Source organism: Liolophura sinensis, chromosome 8 (genome assembly GCF_032854445.1).
Source record: "Liolophura sinensis isolate JHLJ2023 chromosome 8, CUHK_Ljap_v2, whole genome shotgun sequence".
Classification (NCBI taxonomy): Eukaryota; Metazoa; Mollusca; class Polyplacophora; order Chitonida; family Chitonidae; genus Liolophura; species Liolophura sinensis.
The window spans coordinates 53,486,179-53,510,017 of record NC_088302.1 but is presented as its reverse complement, the minus strand read 5'-3'; the positions used below and the strand labels follow the sequence as shown (position 1 = coordinate 53,510,017).

The 23,839-nt window shown below is 40.1% G+C and overlaps 1 protein-coding gene across 1 annotated transcript in view; it reads right to left on the bottom strand.

The window, feature by feature from the left end:
- The window catches only part of LOC135473172 (multiple C2 and transmembrane domain-containing protein 1-like), a 59,316-nt gene extending 46,732 nt beyond the window's left edge, over positions 1 to 12,584 (bottom strand). The window contains 2 exon segments of the mRNA XM_064753014.1: positions 1,786 to 1,891; positions 11,166 to 12,584. Of these exon segments, the coding sequence (XP_064609084.1) occupies positions 1,786 to 1,891; positions 11,166 to 11,534 (475 nt within the window). The 5' untranslated portion in view covers positions 11,535 to 12,584.
- Positions 12,585 to 23,839: the final 11,255 nt, after the last annotated feature.

Here is a 23,839-nt window from a genome sequence, read left to right as displayed (position 1 = left end):
GCTGGATGTTTGGTATCCGTTTGATGAAAATTGTCTGGAGAGTTAAACAGATATTGTGAATACAGGTTTGTTACAAACTGGCACCTAAATGACCTTGAAAAATGGACCCAGGACATAGAAAATGAAAAGGGGTTTTCCCAATGCCTGTGTGTGCACATGGTATAAGTTTGGTGAAGATGATGATTTCACGCATCCAAGAGATAGAGAGTGTGCAAAGAAACAGGTCCGCAGACAGAGGGCTGAATGGATACCATCTGATACAACAATAATGCACAAGGTTACCTTCTTAGTCAATTTTTAACTACTAAGCACATTTAAAAAGACACAACATTAGGGGGAATTGAACTGTTTCAACCACAAAAGAATTCATGTTCAAAAAGAATTCATGAACAAATCCAGGGTGGAGATCTGGGCAAGTAAATAACAAGTGTTCTCACTTCTACCAAAACGTTGTATCACATCACATTTTGGACAATTCTGGATGATCTAAGCAGGCATAGGAGGCTAAATATTTATTTATTTATTTGATTGGTGTTTTACGCCATACTCAAGAATATTTCACATATACGATGGCGGACTGGATTATTGTGCGTGGGAACCGATCAGAGCCTGGATAAAACCGTCTTCCTACGACCATCTGCAGGTTGCTGGCAGACTTTCCAAAGTAATGTCGGAGAGGAACCCAGCATGAGCTGGTCTTGAACTCACAATGACAGCTTTGGTGGAAGGTTCCCGGGTCACTGTGCTGTGCTTGACCTCTGAGGCCGCCAATACTAATATGGCTGATTTGTACGCTATAAAAGATTACAGCATAGAAACTTCAGCACAGCTCATAAATCGTACATCATAACGCTCAAGTTTCAGACGTTTTTTCACGTTATTCCTGAGTCTACTGATACCCAATACATAGTCCTAAATATGTGGTCGGACATGTATGCCAGAAACTCATACAGACCTAGGCTAAACCGTAAAAGTACACGTGTACCAGGTCCTGCAAATTTCTCAACAGCCGATGAGGAGTGCTGACAACTATATTGTGGGATAGATGTTTGTTCAAATCTGTGCTTGAGCTCTAATAAAGAATATTTAAATATGTGAACTGTACATTATCTCCAGCCTTTGGACTCTTGCAGCCCTGCTTTCCACTGATTAAAAGTTTTAATTGTCATATATAACCAGGTGTCAGCATCTACTCACACTGTATTTTGGTGAAACAAAATGTGCATACTTCTTTATTTCACAGAACGCAATCCTTCATTCACAAACATAAGTAGGCCTACCAGTGGCCGTACATGATTACGGAAAGCTGCTTAAAAATTTCCGCAAGCTTCATACAAGCTGTCAACTTAAACTTTTGTCTAAATTCACAAACATTTAATCATGCATTTTGTTTTGTGTTTATTATCTGCTAATAATTTCTAAAGTAAATATCTGTACCGGTTGTCATTCAGCCTGATGTAATCCATACACATTGTATAGTTTGTGTCGCTATCGTTCAACTGAAAAATTTGTCAAGAAGACAGCTCACCTCAATCCAAGCCTGGGACTACTTTCCCCAGGCCTGATCCCTCTTCAACTTTTTCCAATAATCGGCTCCAAGGACAAAAAACAAATGAATTTGACACCCATTGTCTGAGTGTTCGTTTGTTTCAGTCGTTTTAACCAAACCCGAAGAAAACGATTTATGGGGGTGGTCCGTTGCCTAAAAAAAAACACTCACACGTACGATACAGCTAAAATATAAGATTCCATAATTCTTCCACTTAGGTATAACATCCAACTCACCACAGCTGTCTTTGACCACAAGGTCCTTGCCCTCCCTTAAGACAATGTCCAACTGGAAAAACGGATGCTGGAGGTGACTGGACTGTCTTTGCCGAACGGCTGCATCCTGGAACAGACAAAGCACTCTGTGAGACTAGGCAATTTCAAGTTAGGCATAAACCCTATAGACTGTCACATATGATCAGTGGGGTCTGAAAACTGCATTTACATATGCCGACAAATTCAACATTAACATGCGCGATATAAAAATGTATGAGAAGATGACAAAAGAAAAGGTTTATATCAAACATCTTATCGAAAAAAGTTTTGTACCACGTACAATGAGTTGCTTTCAGGATGCGCGGTTGGGCAGTGCAGTATTTTCTTCACCTAGACTGCACTAGCCCTGTTCTTAAAATTCAATACATAAGTGCATATACTGTAATTCTTCAACTTTTTCGCATGTTTGAAGATGTTTATTCAAGCATATTCTGAGTGCATCATTCTCTGTAGACTATTTATTTACTTTATTTTTGTTTTACACCATACTCTCTGTGTAGACTAATAAAATTACAATGAAGCCCTGAAATTCGCCATCCCAACCAATGTAGTTTGTTTCCAAAATCAAGTTTAAAATGTGCATAAATCACACTGAAAGTTGAAAACTATATGTGAAATATGAAAACTTTCATATGTGAAATGGTTCAGGAAATAAGGTAAGTGTGAATCTGCTGATAGTAAGTTTGAAACTTGAAATCTGATTTAATGAGCAAGTGCAAATTCCAAAGCTAGAGCATAAGGGATGTACACGTATATGTTGTGCAAATGCTGTGCAAATCATAGCAATTTTAACCTTTAGTACTGAGCCAAAACGAAACCAAAAAAGTCAATTGGCTTATGTCGGCCCCTGGTATTTGTGCAGCAATCAACCAGTACACAATTAGACCAGATGATCATCTTCTTTTATCCAAATCACACATATACACTTAGATTTTCAACAGAGATCAACTCTAGTATGTTCCCTCTATACATGATACATCATGCACGCAGCTTCGTGTATCTTATGACTTTAACACAGTTCCACATAACTGAACTTTCCGCATGACCAGCGCCACTCACTATATTCCTACATGTACCCATGCACGTATGGGTGTACATTTTACTGCTCTGATTACCATGTTCCACTGGAACAAATGGGCTCACTTCATGTGGATTGGCACCTGCAAACCATATAATTTTATGTTTTTGCACCAATTGTGTACAAAATGAGCCTGTAAAAGCCGTTTCCAGTGCATGATATTAAGTGTGTTTACATGGCATAGAATGAGTTATGTGTGGAAGTTGAATGATATTAAGTGTGCTTACATGGCATAGAATGAGTTATGTGTGGAAGTTGAATGATATTAAGTGCGCTTACATGGAAAGGAATGAGTTGTGTGTGGAAGTTGAAGCCTTTCATAACCTTTCCCTTATAAACTGTTGCATGAAATAAGGATGTAATCACTGATGACATTTCAGGTTTGTGTGTGATTATACAGGTATGTACATATAAGTTCATAAATTGATGTCTGAAGCCTCATTCACAGATATATGTATTTTTTGTCATCTAGTAGCTACTAACACTCAAGTGTTTATGTGGATTGTTCATGAATTAAGGTATGGAGCAGATTTCTCCTGACTTCATATTAACTGTGGCATAATGGTGATTCACCATACAAACATTCAGTATACAAGAAAATCGCTGATTTCTTTATACAGCAAAGAGCTGATACAAAATACGGCACATGGCTCACTCATAATATAGCATCTGTCTGATTCAAAATGTTGTAGAATTTGGCCGACTGAAAATACAACACATGTCTGACTCTAATACAGTATATGAATGATGAAAAAATAATATACATGTAGCATATGGCTAATTCAAAATACAGCACATTGCTCACTAATAATACAGCTTCTGCCTGATTCAAAATACAGCACATGGCTCACTCATAATACAGCATCTGCCTGATTCAAAATAGAGCATCTGCCTGATTCAAAATACAGCATCTGCCTGATTCAAAATACAGCATCTGCCTGATTCAAAATACAATATCTGAATGATGAAAAAAACAATACATCATTTGAGTGATTCAAAATACAGAACATGACTGATTTAGGATGAAAGCATAGGGCAGACTCCAAACACCGCTTTTGAAAGGATCTCGATACAGCTCTTTGCATGATTTTCCCATAATAAACTGATTCTCACTTCAACAGAATCAAATAACGCACTTGGCCGATTTCAGATGAAGTACTTGGTGTGGAAACTTAAACACGCTAGCTTTAAATCACTGTAATGTCTTCAAATCAGTTAGCAGGGGCTTACTGGTGCATGTATAAATGTGTGTGGACAGTAGTGTGATCACGCACTCTGCAGGCAAAATGTCAACAGGATGTGTAAAGAGTCACAGCTTTATAATATGGAGTACTAATTTAGTCAAAACAATGACATTATTCTTGCTTACATGTACAGGTATGTTTGCATGTCCTTATTCTAATCTAACTACAGGAAAACACTTTCTCTATGTACTGTGAGAAGAGCTAGAGCACAAGTGTAATTATCATGATCTTGACTTTGTTGAAGAAATACAGGTTTTTATGGGAAGAATAGTTTGGCATACTGTACATATAATGATAGTAATGAATTCATAAGATAAATTATAGCAGTTATTACACTAATGTTTCTCAGACCCAAATTAATTACCTGCAATTTTCACAAAAACGTTGGATAAACACAAAAAATGGATCTTCCTTAAAAGGCAAGCACATGTCCATGTTGACAGTTGCTACTGGATCATCTCTGAAGTACTGTTAGTAAACTAAACATTGTAACAGTGAGACTAAACTTAAGAGTGATCTAGAGTTTTAAATTTATTTGTTTAGAAAATAAAAAAAAATAAAATGATCATATAAAATTTGTTTATTGCCAGTCCTCAAAGTGCAGATAGCACCTGTAAAACCTACCTCTCATCAATAACACTGAGCCCAATACAATCCTACACAATCCCTTGAAATAACTCTTCAAGCAAATCCCTAATATCCTATGACAATAGTGGGTAAGATAGAGACTTCAGGCTTTTGAATGGAGAGATGCTCATTAGCTGTACCTGATCCAGTCTAATGCAACCTCATCTAGGATAATAATCAATTAGGCTGGCCATGAATACAGGCCTGTAGGAGCTGGCACTGTCTAGTGGTTAGACCCAGACCTCTTGTGGAATGCTACTGAAGCAATGCAGACAACACCATTAACACAACTCACCCTTAAAAACAAATCTCCAATTTATTGAGTGTAACATAAACAAACTGATCCGACCAAGTTGTATCTGTACATGACAGCAAGCCTGGAGTTAGGGGCATAAAGCAGAGCAGGTGCTGTTTTTTTCCAATACTACACTACCCAAGGCAAAAAAAGAATAAATAAATGCACAAATTGGCAAGCGTAAATTACATCTGAAATTGCGTTAGGGTAGACGCTTGGTTAACGCAGGGTAAACGAGATCATTCTCAGCTTGGTGCCTCTGGGCATAAATTATAGTGGATTTTCCCTCATCCGCTGAAACCATGGGATTTCCATGCCCTATTTCTGTAAAATTTGATAGATTGACATTTAACATTTCGTCAAGCAATGTTTGAGCTGTGCATAATTTCATTGCGAGCGAGTTTATTAGGCTGATAGTTTATTATGCATAAGTCTCCTAGAGCATCAATCAGTGGGTATTTCTTGTCCTTCAGGTAAAATACACAGAATTCCAGCCAGAATACCACTTACCTGTACAAGCATACAGGTAAATCTGTCAGTTTCAAAATATAGCAAGATGTGATCATGTAAATCTAATTTAGCGTATGTGTCCGCTAGGACTGCTCATACTTCCCTCCTGCATCTGCTTTCCAATGGCCAAAACAATACGTATATTTCACACTCAGCCTTGGACCATTAACGATAAAGGTATCAATCACATGTTATAAAACATGGTACATAGGACAGATTCCCCATAAAACTAATATCCTAGCACATACAGTCATGGAAAAAATTATTAGACCACCCTTGCTTTCTCCCATTTCTTGTTCATTTTAAAACCTTGCACAACTGAAGGAACATTTGTTTGGGCAGAGAAAGTGATGAAAACAGAAATAGTTCATAAGGGTTTTATTTAAGAGGTGATATCTATCAGTTCTCTATGACTTTCTTGACAATGACCAAAATCACTTAAGTTCATACATCTGTAGATGTGGCAACTGTATTCTCAAAAACATTTTGGCATTTCATTTTTTCTCCTGTCTCCTAGTCACGTAGTCACATGACTCTCAGTCTCACTCGGGAGTTAGTACTTGATTGCAAGCCCATTGTTTTTGATGACTGCAGCCATTCGCCCTGGCATGCTCTCCACCAGTTTGTTACATTGCCCTGCGGTCACAGCAGCCCATTCCTGTTGCAAAAATTCGAACAAATTTGCTTTGTTTTTGGGCTTGTGGTTCTCCATTTTGAACTTGATAATATTCCACAGGTTTTCAGTTGGATTCAGATCAGGTGACTGAGCAGGCCAATTCATGGTTCGAATGTTCCGGTTCTCTATCCAGGTTTTAACTGACCTTGCCGTGTGGCAAGGGGCATTGTCTTGTTGGAAAATCCAGTCATTCGAGCCAGGAAAGAGTTTAGCAGCTGATGGAAGAAGACTGTTTTCAAGAGTAGCTCTGTATGTGACTTGGTTCATTCTCCCTTCACACAACTGCATCTGTCCTGTTCCACCCATACTGAAACAACCCCAGATCATCACTGATCCACCCCCATGCTTTACAGTAGGAGCAAGGCAGTCTGGTTTGTAGGCTTCCCCAGGCTTCCTCCTAACCAGTGAGTTGGCTGGAGTAGGCATCAACTCAAAATTGGATTCATCACTGAAGAGAACTTTAGCCCAATCATCAACAGTCCAATTCTTGTGATCCCTCGCAAAACGCAAGCGGGCCTTCCGCTGCCTCTCGTTGATGAAGGGCTTCTTCCGTGCCCTGAGCGACTTTAGACCAGCTTCAAGAAGTCGGTTTCGAACTGTTCTTGCTGAACAAGTCACATTTGTTGACAATGCCCACTCATTTCTAAGGTCTCTGGAGGTCTGACGACGATTCTTGATACAGGACCGAATGAGTGCTCGGTCATCTCATGGGGTAGAAAGACGTTTCCTGCCTCGACCAGCTAGCAGTTTTGTAGTACCATGTTCGGCTTGCTTTTTCTTGGTGTAATGAACTGTTGTCTTAGAGATCTTCAGTTTTTTGGCCACTTGTCGCTCGCTCAATCCAGTATCCAGCTGTGCCAAGATGGCTGCCTTTCTGGCTCCACATAATTCTTTCGTTTTAGGCATTATGAGAGCTGACAACTACCGAGTTGTGCTGCGTCTTAATATATAAACAAGAGACCCCTATTTATGTAAGCCTACATGTAAACAGGAAACCACTCTGTATGTAAGTCTGCATGTAAATGGAAAGCATGAAATTGCCTCGCATACACCCTAGGAATACAACTGACCTTAAAGCATATCAAATGCGACAAAGTATTATGGAATCAGCTGGATTTTTGTCGTATTCATTGTAATCTTCGGTTAATACACCTTTAGGGTTGCCAGGCATTAAAATGAACAAGAAACCAAAGAAAATATGAGTGGTCTAATAATTTTTTCCATGACTGTATGTGTACTACTTTTCTAATAACAAACAACTCCAGACTTTCATTCAGATTCATCAGTGGCAACCATAAATTTTATAACCAATTTATTTCAGGCACTTTGCTGCAATGAAGATTGTGATCATGATTTGAAGAGAAAACTATTTTTATCCAGGAACAAATTATGTTAAACGTATACATTTTGGGCACAATTAAGATATCCAAAAGCAGAATAGTGATGTGACCACAGGTAATTCTGTAGTACACATAAAGGAATGCAAAGGGTAATGAAAACATCCTTTAGACAGCTGGGACAATTTTACTGATTCAGTACAGATTTTTGTCAGCAAAACAGTCACCACTCGTACAAACATAGAGGCATAAAAATATTGTACAAGGAACGGTAGTGATTTCATCTGTGTCAATGATTTTTCATCTGTGTCAATGATTTTTCATCTATGTCAATGACTTATCCTCTGTGTCAATAACTTATCCTCTGTGTATAGTCCTCTGGGAATTATATATATCTACATGTACAAGGTCTTTATTAGGCCATCCCAAACATGTTTTTGTAACCAGCTGTTGATCAGGCATCATAATGCTATTACCCTAATTCCTCAACCTTTTCGCATATGAAAGAGCAACTTTCTGTGAAATTTATGCACCTTTTTCATTTGATTTTGAAGACACAACTACCTTGGTTGGGTTGGCCAATTTCAGGGCTTCACAAAAAGTATAATTTTATCAGTCTGCACAGAATAATGCCCTCAGAATATGCCTAAACACACACCTTGCAAACATGCAAAAAGGTTGAAGAATTACAGTAAGTCACATATGCTGGCCAGTGTGCTAAGGTATTGGTGATTTTACACCATTTTATCACGTTTACCTTCTAACAGAAGAGTGCAGAAGATTTACAAGGCAAAACTCACCTGGCTGGTATTACATGGCTTTGGTTCCTTTCACCTTTATATTTTTTAACACTTTGTTAACAAGGCAACAGTAACAGTGAATAAACCTTATGCCAACCAGGCTAAGCCTTTGTTATTTTTGTTGAAGGATTTTTTATTAGTTTGTTTGGCACTGGACAAGAAAGGCTATACAACCTATTTAAGGAATACTGGCCACAGTGCTAAGCTATAAATGTTTCCACAAAGATTTCTATTCGTTTTGGTTTTAACAACCGGCTATCATGTAAAGTACAATTATGTGTACAAAAACCTGGGGGCTAAACATGAGACCTCTTTTGTCCTTATGGTCAATGCAGGCTTCTCCTTCTATTCTTATAGGTATACAACTCTCTTTTTTGTCATGGTTTGTCACTGATCCAGAGCTAGCTTTTGTGACAGCTAGAATGAATGCATATATTCTGACAGCTAGGACACAAAACTGGGTCAGGTGTTCACACCCTGACCCCCAATATCACCTGTACTGGAATTTTGCAATCAACACACAGGTGAATTACCAGCAGTTCTGATTTGCTGCACAGAGACCAACACTAAATCTGAATCCGACTGCAAAGGTTCTCCAATTGGAAGATGTGTGCCTCAAATAAAAATGCCCCCAGACTGAAGTGAAAGGAATAGGTTCTGCATATTTTTGAAATTCTGTGCAGTCCTTTTATTTGATTGGTTTTATGCGATATTCTCATATAAGCTCTGAATCTACACAAGCTTTGAAATGGCTTTGAAAATGTGACGTGACAGGAGTATTAAAGTGTATGGGTTCAGAATTAAAATAACACATGCCAAGTGAACATTGCCTGAATCCCAGAATGCGCGATAATGCTAATGAAAAGGAGAACAAACTCCTGTTATCCATTTATGACATTAAACATAAGATGTGATGAATTATCCTAGAAATGTTTATCAGGGTGTGACTATGATGAATGAGGAAGCCTTTCATTACAGACTTTGTTGTCAGAAGGCTGTGGACAATCACATGTACCTACAATCACGGTAGTGCTGGGATCCACCACAGATAATATTTTTGTTCCTAGTCTACACATTGGCTTCCACGTAAAATTAAGACAGTTAAACCATAACATGTACATGCTAATTTTTATGACCTTGCTTAATCCCTCTAAACAGACAGACATATAACACATGTTATGATCAACAAACATGGTATCTGATGAATACTAAATTGTGAAAGGCAATGAATGCTAGCTATTTGTTTAAAGAACCCTGATGTTTAAAGATGTTCATGGTTGTTTGGCATTGTCGCTATGGGAATAACTGTCTTCAGAATCTGATGTCATCAAGGCTATCTGAGCTAATTACAGGATAAAACAAAGCCAACCCAACACAAAAAAGTCCCTCAGTACATGTAGGTTACTTGTATGTCAAACATGCACCATGACAAAGTCTTTGAATCAGCACTTCAATGTAAACCTTTCCACAGGGTATAGACTCCTGTATAGTTAATGGCTGCTGTCCAGGACATAATAGGAGACCAGTGTAGATAAATGTTTGAAAAGCACTTAATAAAGAGTATAGACTCATGCTGCTTAATTTACGCACACACGGGGCAGCTAGTTGCCTCCTGGGTATTTCCTAACACACTACATGAATTAATCTCTACATGATTTATCACAAAATTTGATTTGCCCATTTTGATCTGATAAGAAGTCAAAATATACACTGCTTCAGCCAACCAAAACGTACAGCTAGACTAGGACTTCCAAGGCAGATTCATAAAAGAAACCCAATATTTAATTCAATCAAATAGAAATGTCAGCATTCGTCCACATTTTCTAGCTGAAAAAAGCTCTTTATTGAAAGTGACCTTTACCAGTGAAATAATTGAGACAAGGAAGGAAACTGACTCATGCGTGATTCTAACACATGAAGACTAAATATGAAATATATCCTTTATCACAAGACAAGGTTATAACAGGAAGGAGGAGTACAGGGGCCACTTTCACAAAAATGTTGTATTTCTACGATATCGCACATAATATAGGACAATGGTATGTTAATAGCTACGTACAAAAGATCATACAACAAATGTACGATGAATAAATGTCGTACCCCGCTTTGTGAAAGTGGCTGCAGATGTGTACAGAAATTGATTTTCAGGTCCTACACATATTCATTTTGTATTTAACTGCCATCCTACACATATGTAATTTGGAACGCTATGTGTAACTTAGGTTTCATCGCTGAAAACCTAGATGTCCACACATACTAATGGTTTTAATTTCATGGAGCTGTCTGTACAATGTACATTCAATTACTATGTTGGCCATCACAACTTATGTGTACAGGAGATACACATTTTCCATTTTACTGACAGTCCAGGTGTTCATAAAACTGATATACACATATATTTTCCATTTCACTCACAGCCAATGTGTACACAAAAATGATACACATGTATATTTTGTATTTTACTGACAGTCCATGTAAACATATACATATATACACATATGTATTTCGTATTTCACTTACAGGCTATGTGTACACCTACTTATTTTGTACCTCACTGAAAACTTGCATTTATGTGTACACATATATTTACTTGGTATTTCTCTGACAAACTACATGTAAGTGTACACAAATTTAGTTTGTCTTTCACTGACAAGCTATGTGTACACAAATTTTATTGTATTTGACTGAAAAAACTATGACCAGATATTTAATTTTGCATATTACCACTTTCATATGGACATTTACTCTGGGCTGCATGGACTGAGGTCACTTACCAAGAGAGAGTGAATAGGAGAGGAAGGGACAGAGAAGTCTTCCTCAAGCTCCGTGACTTGTATCACATCATAAGATTTGGCTTTATTGCGCCTGGTCAGCAGGGAATTAGCGGAGGCTGAGCCACTATTTCCAGAGCTGATGCTATCGTCCACACTGCCGTTTGCATGCCCATTTCTGTAGCGGGTATGAATGCCTTCCCCAAAGCTACACGCACGCCGCCTCTCTGAGAAAGTCCTAGGATTTGGGGGTGACCGCTTAAGACTGTCATCAAAGTTGTACAAATTTGGGTTCCCTGCAAGAGCATCTGTGCTACAAGCCTTACGCTTTAATTTGCTCCGGCGTAAAAATTTAAAGAGTTTAGAAGGCATACTGTTGCCTAAGTTCACACTGATGCCAATATACCTGCATGTCTATCATGAAATCAAAACTGAAAAATTTCAACCAAAAAATGACGTTCATAAGGCGATGTCAATTAAGTCACCATTATGAAAACATCACAAAAGGAGAGCTATCACGCAGTGTCCTGGCGTATATATCCCACAAGCTGCCATCTAACAGCTCCTTCCTGCAGCTCCTCAGGTGAATCCACATCATACTAACGAGTCAGGCCATACACTGTGTGACAGGTAACACACATTTCACACCTGACCAGCCCAGGTATCCACCATCTACTGACACTCACTGTATGCTGTACCAACAAAAGCTCTCAGACTCAGACAAAGTAGAATACATGAAAACCTGTGGCCGCTTCTGAAAACTGTGACAGTCGTCAAAACAACAACATTTTCAGTTGAAGCAATGGAGTGTGCCCAAGTGGGCTTACGCAGGTATCCAGGTGTTCAGATGAAGAGAAAAAAGTATCCACTCTTCTGGAGCCCAGGGCACACTTGTCACCACAACAACTACAGTAACATGAGGGGATTTCAGCTGGAGATACCCTCTATGCCCTCATAGAACTAACTGTCACAGCTGTAACACATCCCAGGTTAATATCAGCTGGAGGGACTGTCCCACTGTAGATTCCGGTGCTATCCAGATGTTCAGGTTTCGAGAGAGAGTGCGGTGTTTTAATGTTTAGGTATATCCATGAGCTCACTGAATCCATACCATCCTTGTCCCACAAAAACTGTCTCACTGCTGTCTTCTGAAGTTGTACTGAACATAAAATCACTCTGTACAGTATTGGGACCCCCGACAGCTAGTGGTCATTACATGTACACACTCTCTTACACACAGGATATACTAATATCTTGACATAGTTGCCAGGGCTTTGTACTCAAGTGCTAGCTGGCTTAGTGATCCATTTACCTGTGTGGTGTAAGTCAGGTGTCAGTGAGCTCCTAGTGCAGGCAGGGCAGGAATGGGACAGGCTATGGCAAGTCCCTCTCCCCCAGGCAGGGTCACATGGACACACATGGTGTGTGCGTGTGTGCTGAAGAGAGCTGGGTTGTACTGCTTAGCTGTCCAGGGTGGCCTCACAGTCTGTACCCTCACTCACACACACTACACATGTCCTCAGTCAATAACCACTGCTATGGCTGTCTGGCTGACTGTAGCACGCTCTTGCCTGAATGAGACTGCGCATATCAGCTGCTGAGGTATAGTACACTATACAGTCTGACAGGCAGGCAGACAGGCTCTAAAGAAAGTGACTGTCAGTCAACAAACTGAATACATGACCTAGACTTGATAGAAGATGCTGGTGGATAACTACAGTAAGTGTCTGCCAGAAGCTACAATGCAGGACACACATTATTGAATGGCTCTATAATACAACTGGCACTTCCTTGTCACTACTCTGTTTCACAGGGCCTCTGGTCTTAAACTACCGTCAAGATGCACCAGATTCCGTTCAGCCTCGTCATATTCCTGCCTCTTTAAACTGAACCACAACTTATTGCTAAATATAAAAAAAAGATAAAAAAAGATAAAAAAAAAAAAAAGGTTTAAAAAAAAAGGTTTAAAAAAAAGACCAGAGAGCTTCAAGCTTCAATTTAACTGGAGAAGAGATAAAATGTCAGGCTGACTTTAACAGACATTTCAGTCTAGCGACCATGCTCTTTCAGAGAATTCAGCCAGTGTTACATGTTTCAAGATCAATAAGACGGCCTACATGTAAGAGCTCAAACATTCATATTTTAAGAGACCTGTTGAGTTTTACTTAGATTATCATATTCTGCAGCTTATCTATGTATAACATAGATTCCATATCTTACGGACTAATTATAACTCATCAAAATAAAAAGAATGAACAGCTCAGCCACAACTACATATGTAACAATCCATCAAGGCTGAACAGCCGATCATAGCCTACATGTAGCATCAAGGCCTAATAAGCCATCCACGCCTCACAACCTACACAGGGGCCACATCTAACAACCCGTCAAGCCCTAATAAGCCATCCAGGCTTTACAACCTAAACAGGGGCCACATGTAACAACCTGTTAAGCCCTAATAAGCCATCCGGGCTTTACAACCTACACAGGGGCCACATGTAACAATCTGTCAAGCCCTAATAAGCCATCCGGGCTTTACAACCTACACAGGGGCCACATGTTACAACCTGTCAAGCCCTAATAAGCCATCCACGCTTTACAACCTAAACAGGGGCCACACGTAAAAACCTGTCAAGGCCTAATAAGCCATCCAGGCCTCACAACCTAAACAGGGGCCACATGTGACAACCTGTCGAGGCCTAATAAGCCATCCACGCTTTACAACCTAAACAAGGGCCACATGTAACAACCCGTCAAGGCCTATTAAGCCATCTGGGCTTCACAACCTAAACAGGGGCCACATGTAACAAACCGTCAAGGCCTAATAAGCCATCCAGGCTTTACAACCTAATCAAGGGCCACATGTAACAACCCGTCAAGGCCAAATAAGCCATCCACACTTTACAACCTAAACAGGGGCCACATGTTACAACCTGTCAAGGCCTAATAAGCCATCCAGGCTTCACAATCTAAACAGGGGTCACATGTAACAACCTATCAAGGCCTAACAACCCATCAAGTTCTAATAACCTTTCAATGCCTAACAATCTAAAAAGGTCTAACAATTCATAGAGGTCACACTCCTAAGAAATACCTATCAATGATCTAACTATTGACTCATCAGGGCCTAAACAACCTGTCAAGGTCTAACCACTCAGCTGTGGCAGACATTTCACATGGTTCTACATGTAGTGTGTGTACTATATACCAGTCCCTGAAGTTCACATTCAAACACAGCAAGCTAACCCTACTGCAAATTGAAAACCCCCCAGTTTTAAACCTGTACATCACAAATGGCCACAAAATCAATATATTCTGTTGCAGTTTATCCACTCAACATCTGGTAGAAATCCTGCCATTGTTTATGACAAAACACGGGGAAACAAACCCCACACAACCCCCCCTTCAGGTTAATTGACGTTTCAGGCCGGTGCCTCAGAGGTAAAGGAATTGCACAAAACTGTTCGATCGCATTTCATAATTAATTGATTGGGGGTTTGGGGGGTTAGTGCTGCAGTAAGGGGGACGTATGCTTGACAAATTCTGACATAAAGCCCACTCCGCAAGAATTATTCACGGGGCATTCATATCTAATTACATCAGTTATAACAGTAAAGTTGGATTCAACTGTTATATAATGTGGTGCAGTATTACCAGCTTGTAGTGTTATGTAAAACTGACAAAAGGTGATGGTTGAAATTAACAAGAAAAGAAAAAAATAACATCAGGAAAATTACATCAAAAGCATGGGAAAGAGGGATTATTTTAAGTAAAAATAAAAAAGCAACTCAACGAAGGGAAAACATTATGGAGCATATCTTGTATATAGTTTTCATAATTAGAGAAATCAGGATCCTTAACTGTCTTATACAGTATTAGTCATAAGCTAATACTTTCTCAAAGTCTGAATACAGAGAACTTCAAGTTTTAATCCAAGGCACTATTACTTTGACTTGAAAATAGATTCCCTGCGTTTCTTAAATTCAACATTGTACAAAATAAGAAAAACCACCACAAACAGGAGTATACTCTGAAGAATGCTTTGCGATAGGTAAAATGATAAATTGCAACAGGATCAAACATTTGGGCTAACAAGAATGTTAGTGTACCGAAATATTCCCATCCTTGTGTGCGTCAGCTGTAATGAGGCAGATACCTTCCTGCCAGTGTACTAACTACCACGATATGGTTCAAATACTGCCAAATTATCCGGAGTTTTCAGGCCTTAGATTGCCGATCTTTTATCGGCTGTATGACCTACAACAGAACCATGGAACCTGATACCAATACAGTTATACCACTTGTACATGTAGAACCAGACAAGCTAATGTCCAGATAACAGAGTAAAAGCCCAAATGGGTGAGATTAAGCACTAAGTGGAAGTAGAACATGAGTATACAATCAAGTGGAAAGATCTGTGGATTAACAAGTACACTTTACGTTTATGTATACATCGATGTTTGTAGTCAAGGTTATAATACCCTGGAGATAGATTTACAGGTATTTACATGAACTGTACAGGTCATGTTGCTACCTGTACAGATGTACTCCACCAGCTACAGCTTCTCTCTAGCCTGATAAACAAATGCGGGTGTCAGAAAGATGAAAAGTGTGAACTCGCTGATAGATTCATCACAATTCTGCACCTGATGAAATGTTACCATGGTTATTAAACACGTATTATGTAGGCCTACCCATGATCAGACAGACAACGTACAGCTATATGTATATGAGTACGACCTAAACACATGTATTACTAGTATGTAGGCCTACCCATGATCAGACAGACAACGTACAGCTATATGTATATAGGTACATGACCTAAACATGTGTATTACTAGTATGTAGGCCTACCCATGATCAGACAGACAACGTACAGCTATATGTATATAGGTACATGACCTAAATATGTGCATTACTAGTATGTAGGCCTACCCATGATCAGACAGACAACGTACAGCTATATGTATATGGGTACATGACCTAAACACGTGTATTACTAGTATGTAGGCCTACCCATGATCAGACAGACAACGTACAGCTATATGTATATAGGTACATGACCTAAACACGTGTATTACTAGTATGTAGGCCTACCCATGATCAGACAGACAACGTACAGCTATATGTATATGGGTACATGACCTAAACATGTGTATTACTAGTGTGTAGGCCTACCCATGATCAGACAGACAACGTACAGCTATATGTATATGGGTACATGACCTAAACATGTGTATTACTAGTGTGTAGGCCTACCCATGATCAGACAGACAACGTACAGCTATATGTATATGGGTACATGACCTAAACATGTGTATTACTAGTATGTAGGCCTACCCATGATCAGACAGACAACGTACAGCTATATGTATATGGGTACATGACCTAAACATGTGTATTACTAGTATGTAGGCCTACCCATGATCAGACAGATAACGTACAGCTATATGTATATAGGTACATGACCTAAACATGTGTATTACTAGTATGTAGGCCTACCCATGATCAGACAGATAACGTACAGCTATATGTATATGGGTACATGACCTAAACACGTGTATTACTAGTATGTAGGCCTACCCATGATCAGACAGATAATGTACAGCTATATATATATATGGGTACACAACCTAAACATTTGCCACTAAGTCGCACATTTTGCCTGACTCTCAGAGTTCTATTGATTTTAGACAGATGTTTTGATATTTGTTTTGAAGGTTGGATAATATCCCATTGGAAAAATGTAACCTTTAGCAAGAAAATTTATAATTTAGGACATTCATTTGATTCTAAATGTGCACATTTTGGAGACGAAATTTTAGGTGATTTACCTCATACAACAATAAGAACTTATCAAGTTTAGCCATCAGTCTCTCACATTTATTTACATGTATCAGTTAGAATAGTGTGTTCACACATTAGTTGTGCACCTCAACTGGCTGATATTCAATAAACAAGAGTTCTACCATGGGACTGGATGGTATGTCTTCCCTCAATGCTTTATAACTGAGAAATTATTCTGGCAGTCACAGGCACTGAATTAGGGAGAAACTAATGAGGTTTTGTTGATTTCAGAAAGAAAGAGGCTGGAGCCTGTGAACCGAGCTGCCAATGAGCAGACCGTTCATAAGGTTTGTGTGGTATCAGCAATCAGCAGGGCTCCTAGCAGTTGCTTATACCATAGTAACAACTGAGCAAACAGACACTTCCAATGCTATACACTGCTGCAGTTTCCAGAGACAACACATAACGAAATGGGGATCAATACTTGCATGGTTCAATTTGTTGTTTATATGTCAACATTGCATGCAACGCTTCACGCTGACTAAAGCCACGTCATGGAGTTATTTCAAGGTCACCACCAGAACCATGAGTTTGTTCATTACCTTTTTATCTCACAACCACTGTACAACATTGTGCATGATGTGTTTTATCCAGTGCATGTAAGTGTCGGTTCAAATCCAGCCTATGCTCGCTTGCCGGCAGCTTCATAATATGAAAATGTGCACAGCACATTTTTTTCAGGTAAAATGGCTTTCACTTCTCTGTTATTTAATCCTAAATCAAGTGTGAAGGTTATCATTTCTCTGTGATTGGCTCTTAGACCAGGTTTGGAGGCTTTTCTCTTTGATTAAATCTTGGGTCAGCTGAAGTGGTTTTCGCCTTTCTTTCACTTGCTCTTACACCAGATGTGGAAGTTCTCAGTTTTCTCTGATTTGCTCTTGGAACTGGTGTGGAAGTTTTCATTTTTCTCTGATTGCCTCTTGGACAAGTTGTGGAAGTTTTCACTGCCCTCTGATTGGCTCTTGGACCAGGTATGGAAGTTTTCACTTTTGTCTGATTTGGCTCTTGGACCTGAATAGCTCTTGGACCTGAATAGCTCTTGGACAATGCAGATGTGGAAATGTTGACTTTTCTCTGATTGGCTCTTGAACCAGGCGTGGAAGGTTTCACCTTTCTCTGACTTGGCTCTTGGATCAGGTGTGGAAGTCTTCACCTTTCTCTGACTTGGTTCTTGGATCAGGTACGGAAGTTTTCACTTTCCTCTAATTGGCTCTTGAACCAGGCGTGGAATTTTTCACTTTTCTCTGATTGGGTCTTGGACCAAGTGTGGAATTTTTTTCGCATTTCTCTGATTGGCTTTCAGATCAGGTGTGGAAGGTTTCACCTCTCTTTGACTGGCTCTTAGGAGGTCACATGTTGTGGTTTCTGACAGATCACAGGTCACCAGATCACTAGGGGTTATGGTTTTCTCTGGTGTGAAAGGCCCTACAGAAGATGTGATGGTTCATCTGGTCTGACAGGCCCTACAGCCAATGTCATGGTTCCCCTGGTCTAACACGGTTCCCCTGGCTGTAGGCATTGCCACAGCCACTACGTGTAAAGGTTTCCTCTGGTCTGACAGGCCCTACAGCCAATGTCATGGTTCCCCTGGTCTAACACAGTTCCCCTGGCTGTAGGCATTGCCACAGCCACTATGTGTGAAGGTTTCCTCTGGTCTGACAGGTCCTACAGCCAGTGTCATGGTTCCTCTGGTTTGACAGGTTCTACAGCCAGTGTCATGGTTCCTCTGATCTGAGAGGTCCTACGGCCAGTGTAATGGTTTCTCTGGTCTGACAGGCCCTACAGCCAGTGTGATTGTTCATCTGGTCTGACAGGCCCTACAGCCAGTGTCATGGTTCCTCTGGTCTGACAGGTCCTACAGCCAGTGTGATGGTTCCTCTGGTTTGACAGGCCCTACAGCCAGCGTCATGGTTCCTCTGGTCTGAGAGGTCCTACAGCCAGTATGAAGGTTTCTCTGATCTGACAGGCCCTACAGCCAGTGTCATGATTCATCTGGTCTGACAGGTCCTACAGCCAGTGTGAAGGTTTCTCTGGTCTGATAGGCCCTTCAGCCAGTGTCATGGTTCCTCTGGTCTGACAGGTTCTACGGCCAGTGTCATGGTTCCTCTGGTCTGACAGGTCCTACAGCCAGTGTCATGGTTCCTCTGGTCTGACAGGTTCTACAGCCAGTGTGAAGGTTTCTCTGGTCTGATAGGCCCTTCAGCCAGTGTCATGGTTCCTCTGGTCTGACAGGTCCTACAGCCAGTGTGAAGGTTTCTCTGGTCTGATAGGCCCTTCAGCCAGTGTCATGGTTCCTCTGGTCTGACAGGTTCTACGGCCAGTGTGATGGTTCCTCTGGTCTGACAGGTCCTACAGCCAGTGTCATGGTTCCTCTGGTCTGACAAGCCCTACAGCCAGTATGAAGGTTTCTCTGGTCTGATAGGCCCTTCAGCCAGTGTCATGGTTCCTCTGGTCTGACAGGTCCTACAGCCAGTGTGAAGGTTTCTCTGGTCTGATAGGCCCTTCAGCCAGTGTCATGGTTCCTCTGGTCTGACAGGTTCTACGGCCAGTGTGATGGTTCCTCTGGTCTGACAGGTCCTACAGCCAGTGTCATGGTTCCTCTGGTCTGACAGGCCCTACAGCCAGTATGAAGGTTTCTCTGGTCTGACAGGCCCTACGGCCAGTGTCATCATTCATCTGGTCTGACAGGCCCTACAGCCAGTGTCATGGTTCCTCTGGTCTGACATGTCCTACAGCCAGTGTCATGGTTCATCTGGTCTGACAGACCCTACAGCCAGTGTCACAGTTCCTCTGGTCTGACAGGCCTTACAGCCAGTGTCATGGTTCCTCTGGTCTGTCACGCCCTACAGCCAGTGTGAAGGTTTCTCTGGTCTGACAGGCCCTACGGCCAGTGTCATGATTCATCTGGTCTGAAAGGCCCTACAGCCAGTGTGATGGTTCCTCTGGTCTGACAGGTCCTACAGCCAGTGTGAAGGTTTCTCTGGTCTGACAGGCCCTACAGCCAGTGTGAGGGTTCCTCTGGTCTGACAGGTCCTACAGCCAGTGTGAAGGTTTCTCTGGTCTGACAGGCCCTACAGCCAGTGTGATGGTTCCTTTGGTCTGACAGGTCCTACAGCCAGTGTCATGGTTCCTCTGGTCTGACAAGCCCCACAGCCAGTGTCATGGTTTCCTCTGGTCTGAGAGGCCCTATGGTTTTGCAGGTGTTATGGTCTCTTTGGCTCTCTAATATATTCTAAGGCCAGGTTTCCTCTGCTCCTATGCAGATACATGTATATCCTAATGTCAGGTTTTCCCTGGTTCAATACAGGTAGATCCTAAGGCCAGGAATCCCGTCCTATACGGATATATCCTAAGGCCAGGTTTCCCCTGGTCTGATACAGATATATCCTAAGGCCAGGTTTCCCCTGGTCTTATACAGATATATCCTAAGGCCATGTTTCCCCTGGTCTGATACAGATATATCCTAAGGCCAGGTCCCCCTGGTCTTATACAGATATATCCTAAGGCCAGGTTTCCCCTGGTCTGATACAGATATATCCTAAGGCCAGGTCCCCCTGGTCTTATACAGATATATCCTAAGGCCAGGTTTCCCCTGGTCTTATACAGATATATCCTAAGGCCAGGTTTCCCCTGGTCTGATACAGATATATCCTAAGGCCAGGTTCCCCTGGTGTTATACAGATATATCCTAAGGCCAGGTTTCCCCATGTCTGATACAGATATATCCTAAGGCCAGGCTTTCCCTGGTCTCTGATACAGATATATCCTAAGGCTAGGCTTCCCCTGGTGTGATACAGATATATCCTAAGGCCAGGATTCCTCTGGTCTGTGATACTGACATATCATAAGACCAAGTTTCCTCTAGTCTGATACAGATATATTCTAAAGTCAGGTTTCTCCTGGTCTCTGATCCAGACGGATCATCGGGTCAGGCATCCCCTGGTCTTTGATACAGATAGCTCCTAAGACCAGGTTTCCTCTGGTCTTTGAAGCAGATCCTAAGCAGATATGATGATGATTTTCTTTGTCTCTGACTAATCATAAGGTCAGATATGATGAGGAATGAAGAATACAACTGCATGACATATGCACATCAAATACAACTGCATGACATATGCACATCAAATACAGTTGCATGACATATGCACATCAAATACAGCTGCATGACATATGCACATCAAATACAGCTGCATGACATATGCACATCAAATACAGCTGCATGACATATGCACATCAAATACAGCTGCATGACACATGCACATCAAACACAGCTACATGACACATGCACATCAAATACAGCTGCATGACACATGCACATCAAATACAGCTGCATGACATATGCACATCAAATACAGCTACCTGACATATGCACATCAAATACCTTAACTTTGTGAGTACAGGGGACCTGAGAGCACAACAGTTACATGTTACATGAAATTTTCAATGAATTTAAAAGACTTTTCCTCAAAAAGGCAGACGTTTATCAAAAAGATAACATTCACAGCATTTAAAACATTTTGTCACAGCTTCAAGCTCATTTTGTTAGCCAATATAGGACTCATTCTGACTTTCTCTTGCTCTTATTTAGCATCAAACTGTTTGTACACATAACACTGAAATCAAATGAACTCTTTTCATTAACTGGGTAATAAGTGTTGAATTTAAAAACTGAAACCCTTTTGTAATTATACCCACCACTAAATTCTGTGTATATTTGTCACAATATCCAACTAAGTGTATAACTTCTTCAAAGTGGATCACGCTCTAAACTTATCAGACATTCTTCAGGTTAACAAATAAAGAAATCTTTTTGGTCACATGCAATATTGTGCTATAATAACAGAGCAATCAAATCTAGTTCAGCAATGTCCATGTTTTTTGCAGTTTTCAATCAGATCACCATAGCCAGGGAACAGACAACAAGACAATGCCACTCCTTTCGCAGAGAAACCTGTGGAGTAAAAACTCAATCCTGCCAATGAATATTGATCGTTCTTTCTAAATGGCCTGCGATTACGTCGGGGGCTTTCCGCATTCCCTGGAGTTACTGGCGACGTCCACGCAAAACTTCATCCATCACTGATCTCAGGAATCAATGGCAGAAAATGGTAATCAATCTCTTTCACAGGAATTCACCAGAATATAATGCTTACCTACCCCAACCTTAACTCTCACAAGCTAATTGTTCTGTGTGGTAAGAAACACCCAGTTCAACCAATGACAAATCTTTAAAACTCTCTATGGTATTCAACAGCATTATCTGTTTATTTCATTGGCATTACACACCAAGCTCAAGAACATTGCCCTCATACAACGGCAGTCAGGTGATGTGAAGATCTTCCCCTGGAATTCAAACTCTACCAAATAATTTGTCACTGTCGTCTACCAGTAAGCACATTTTACACGTTCACATGGCTACCAACAATTTATTTATCAAATCTGTATGATACATATACCTACACGTACAATGTATATGCACTAGATTTCTTTTTGTGTTATTAAGAGTCAATATATCCATCATAACATCAGTTTGTCTCAATACGTATAGTACTGAGTGTAAATGTAAATGTAATTCTTGTAGACAAGATTGTCTCTACACATTGTTTATGTCATTTTCAAACCATATGTTACATATACATGTATACAGATATATCCTGAATGTAAAACTATTCCTCACTAGCTCAGAACTTGCCCTGTGTTGCACACATGTAAATCAACACAAAGATTAGCGATTTATGTCTGATGCTCCAAGACTGCACAAAAATCAATAGAAGAAGGAATACAACAGCGATGTTTGCAGTCCTAATAGCACTTGATACAATTAATATCCTGATTTATGTGAAATAATATGAAACCTAACAATAGTATTTGTTGAATAATAAACATTTGGTACTGTGTATCATGAAAAATTTTGATAGGCATCAATAAATGTCAAAGTTTATGCATACTTTTAGCAGATAACAATATTCCCTCTCAACCTTTTGGTCAAATACATGTGACTATATGTACCTGGTACAATATGTTATCTCCAAACTGACAATGATTATCATTTATATCTAAGCCCTTCACCTTGACAAAAATGACTGGGATACACAACCTATATTTGTACCACATCGAAAAAATTAAAACCCATTTGAAATAAAATCTAAAAAGCAATGAGAAAGCTCAACTATATATCACTTGCCCCTGGTAAAATTTTACCTGAAATCCACTGCTGAATTCTGCTGTTTGGAAGCAAAAAGTTTAACTATGTACTAAACAGTGGGAAGGTCTCTTAGCAACCTACAGACGGTCATGGGTTTCCCCCAGCATCTGCCCGCTTTCCACCCACCATACTGGTGACCACCGTCATATATGTGAAACATTCTTGAGTATGGCATAAATCAATAATCAAATAAATAAAAATAAATAAATATGAACTAAACACTTAATGATCGCTTACAGCTAAAAGAAATAATGCAATAATTAATAATAATTACACCATGTTATATATTTATTGTCAGTTATATTCACTGTCAAATACCCCGAAATTTAATTACTGGTTATTTATTGGCTATATATCAATGCGCTAAACCTTAAGTCATCATTGACGACCTGTAAAATAACACACAGATGTGTGGAAATCAAATTGTAAGTATAGGTAAAGGTGCATTAAGGTATCATTATGGTTTATTCCCTCGCTATTCCCTCTGAAAAGACATATCACTCCTATATAAAGCTGATATGACAGAGTATGTCTTTTGAAAGTATCACTAATTAAAGCCAATTTCAAAAATACTCATCTATGTAGTAAAAACAATGACTAAATACACACATTTCTGTGCTTTGTT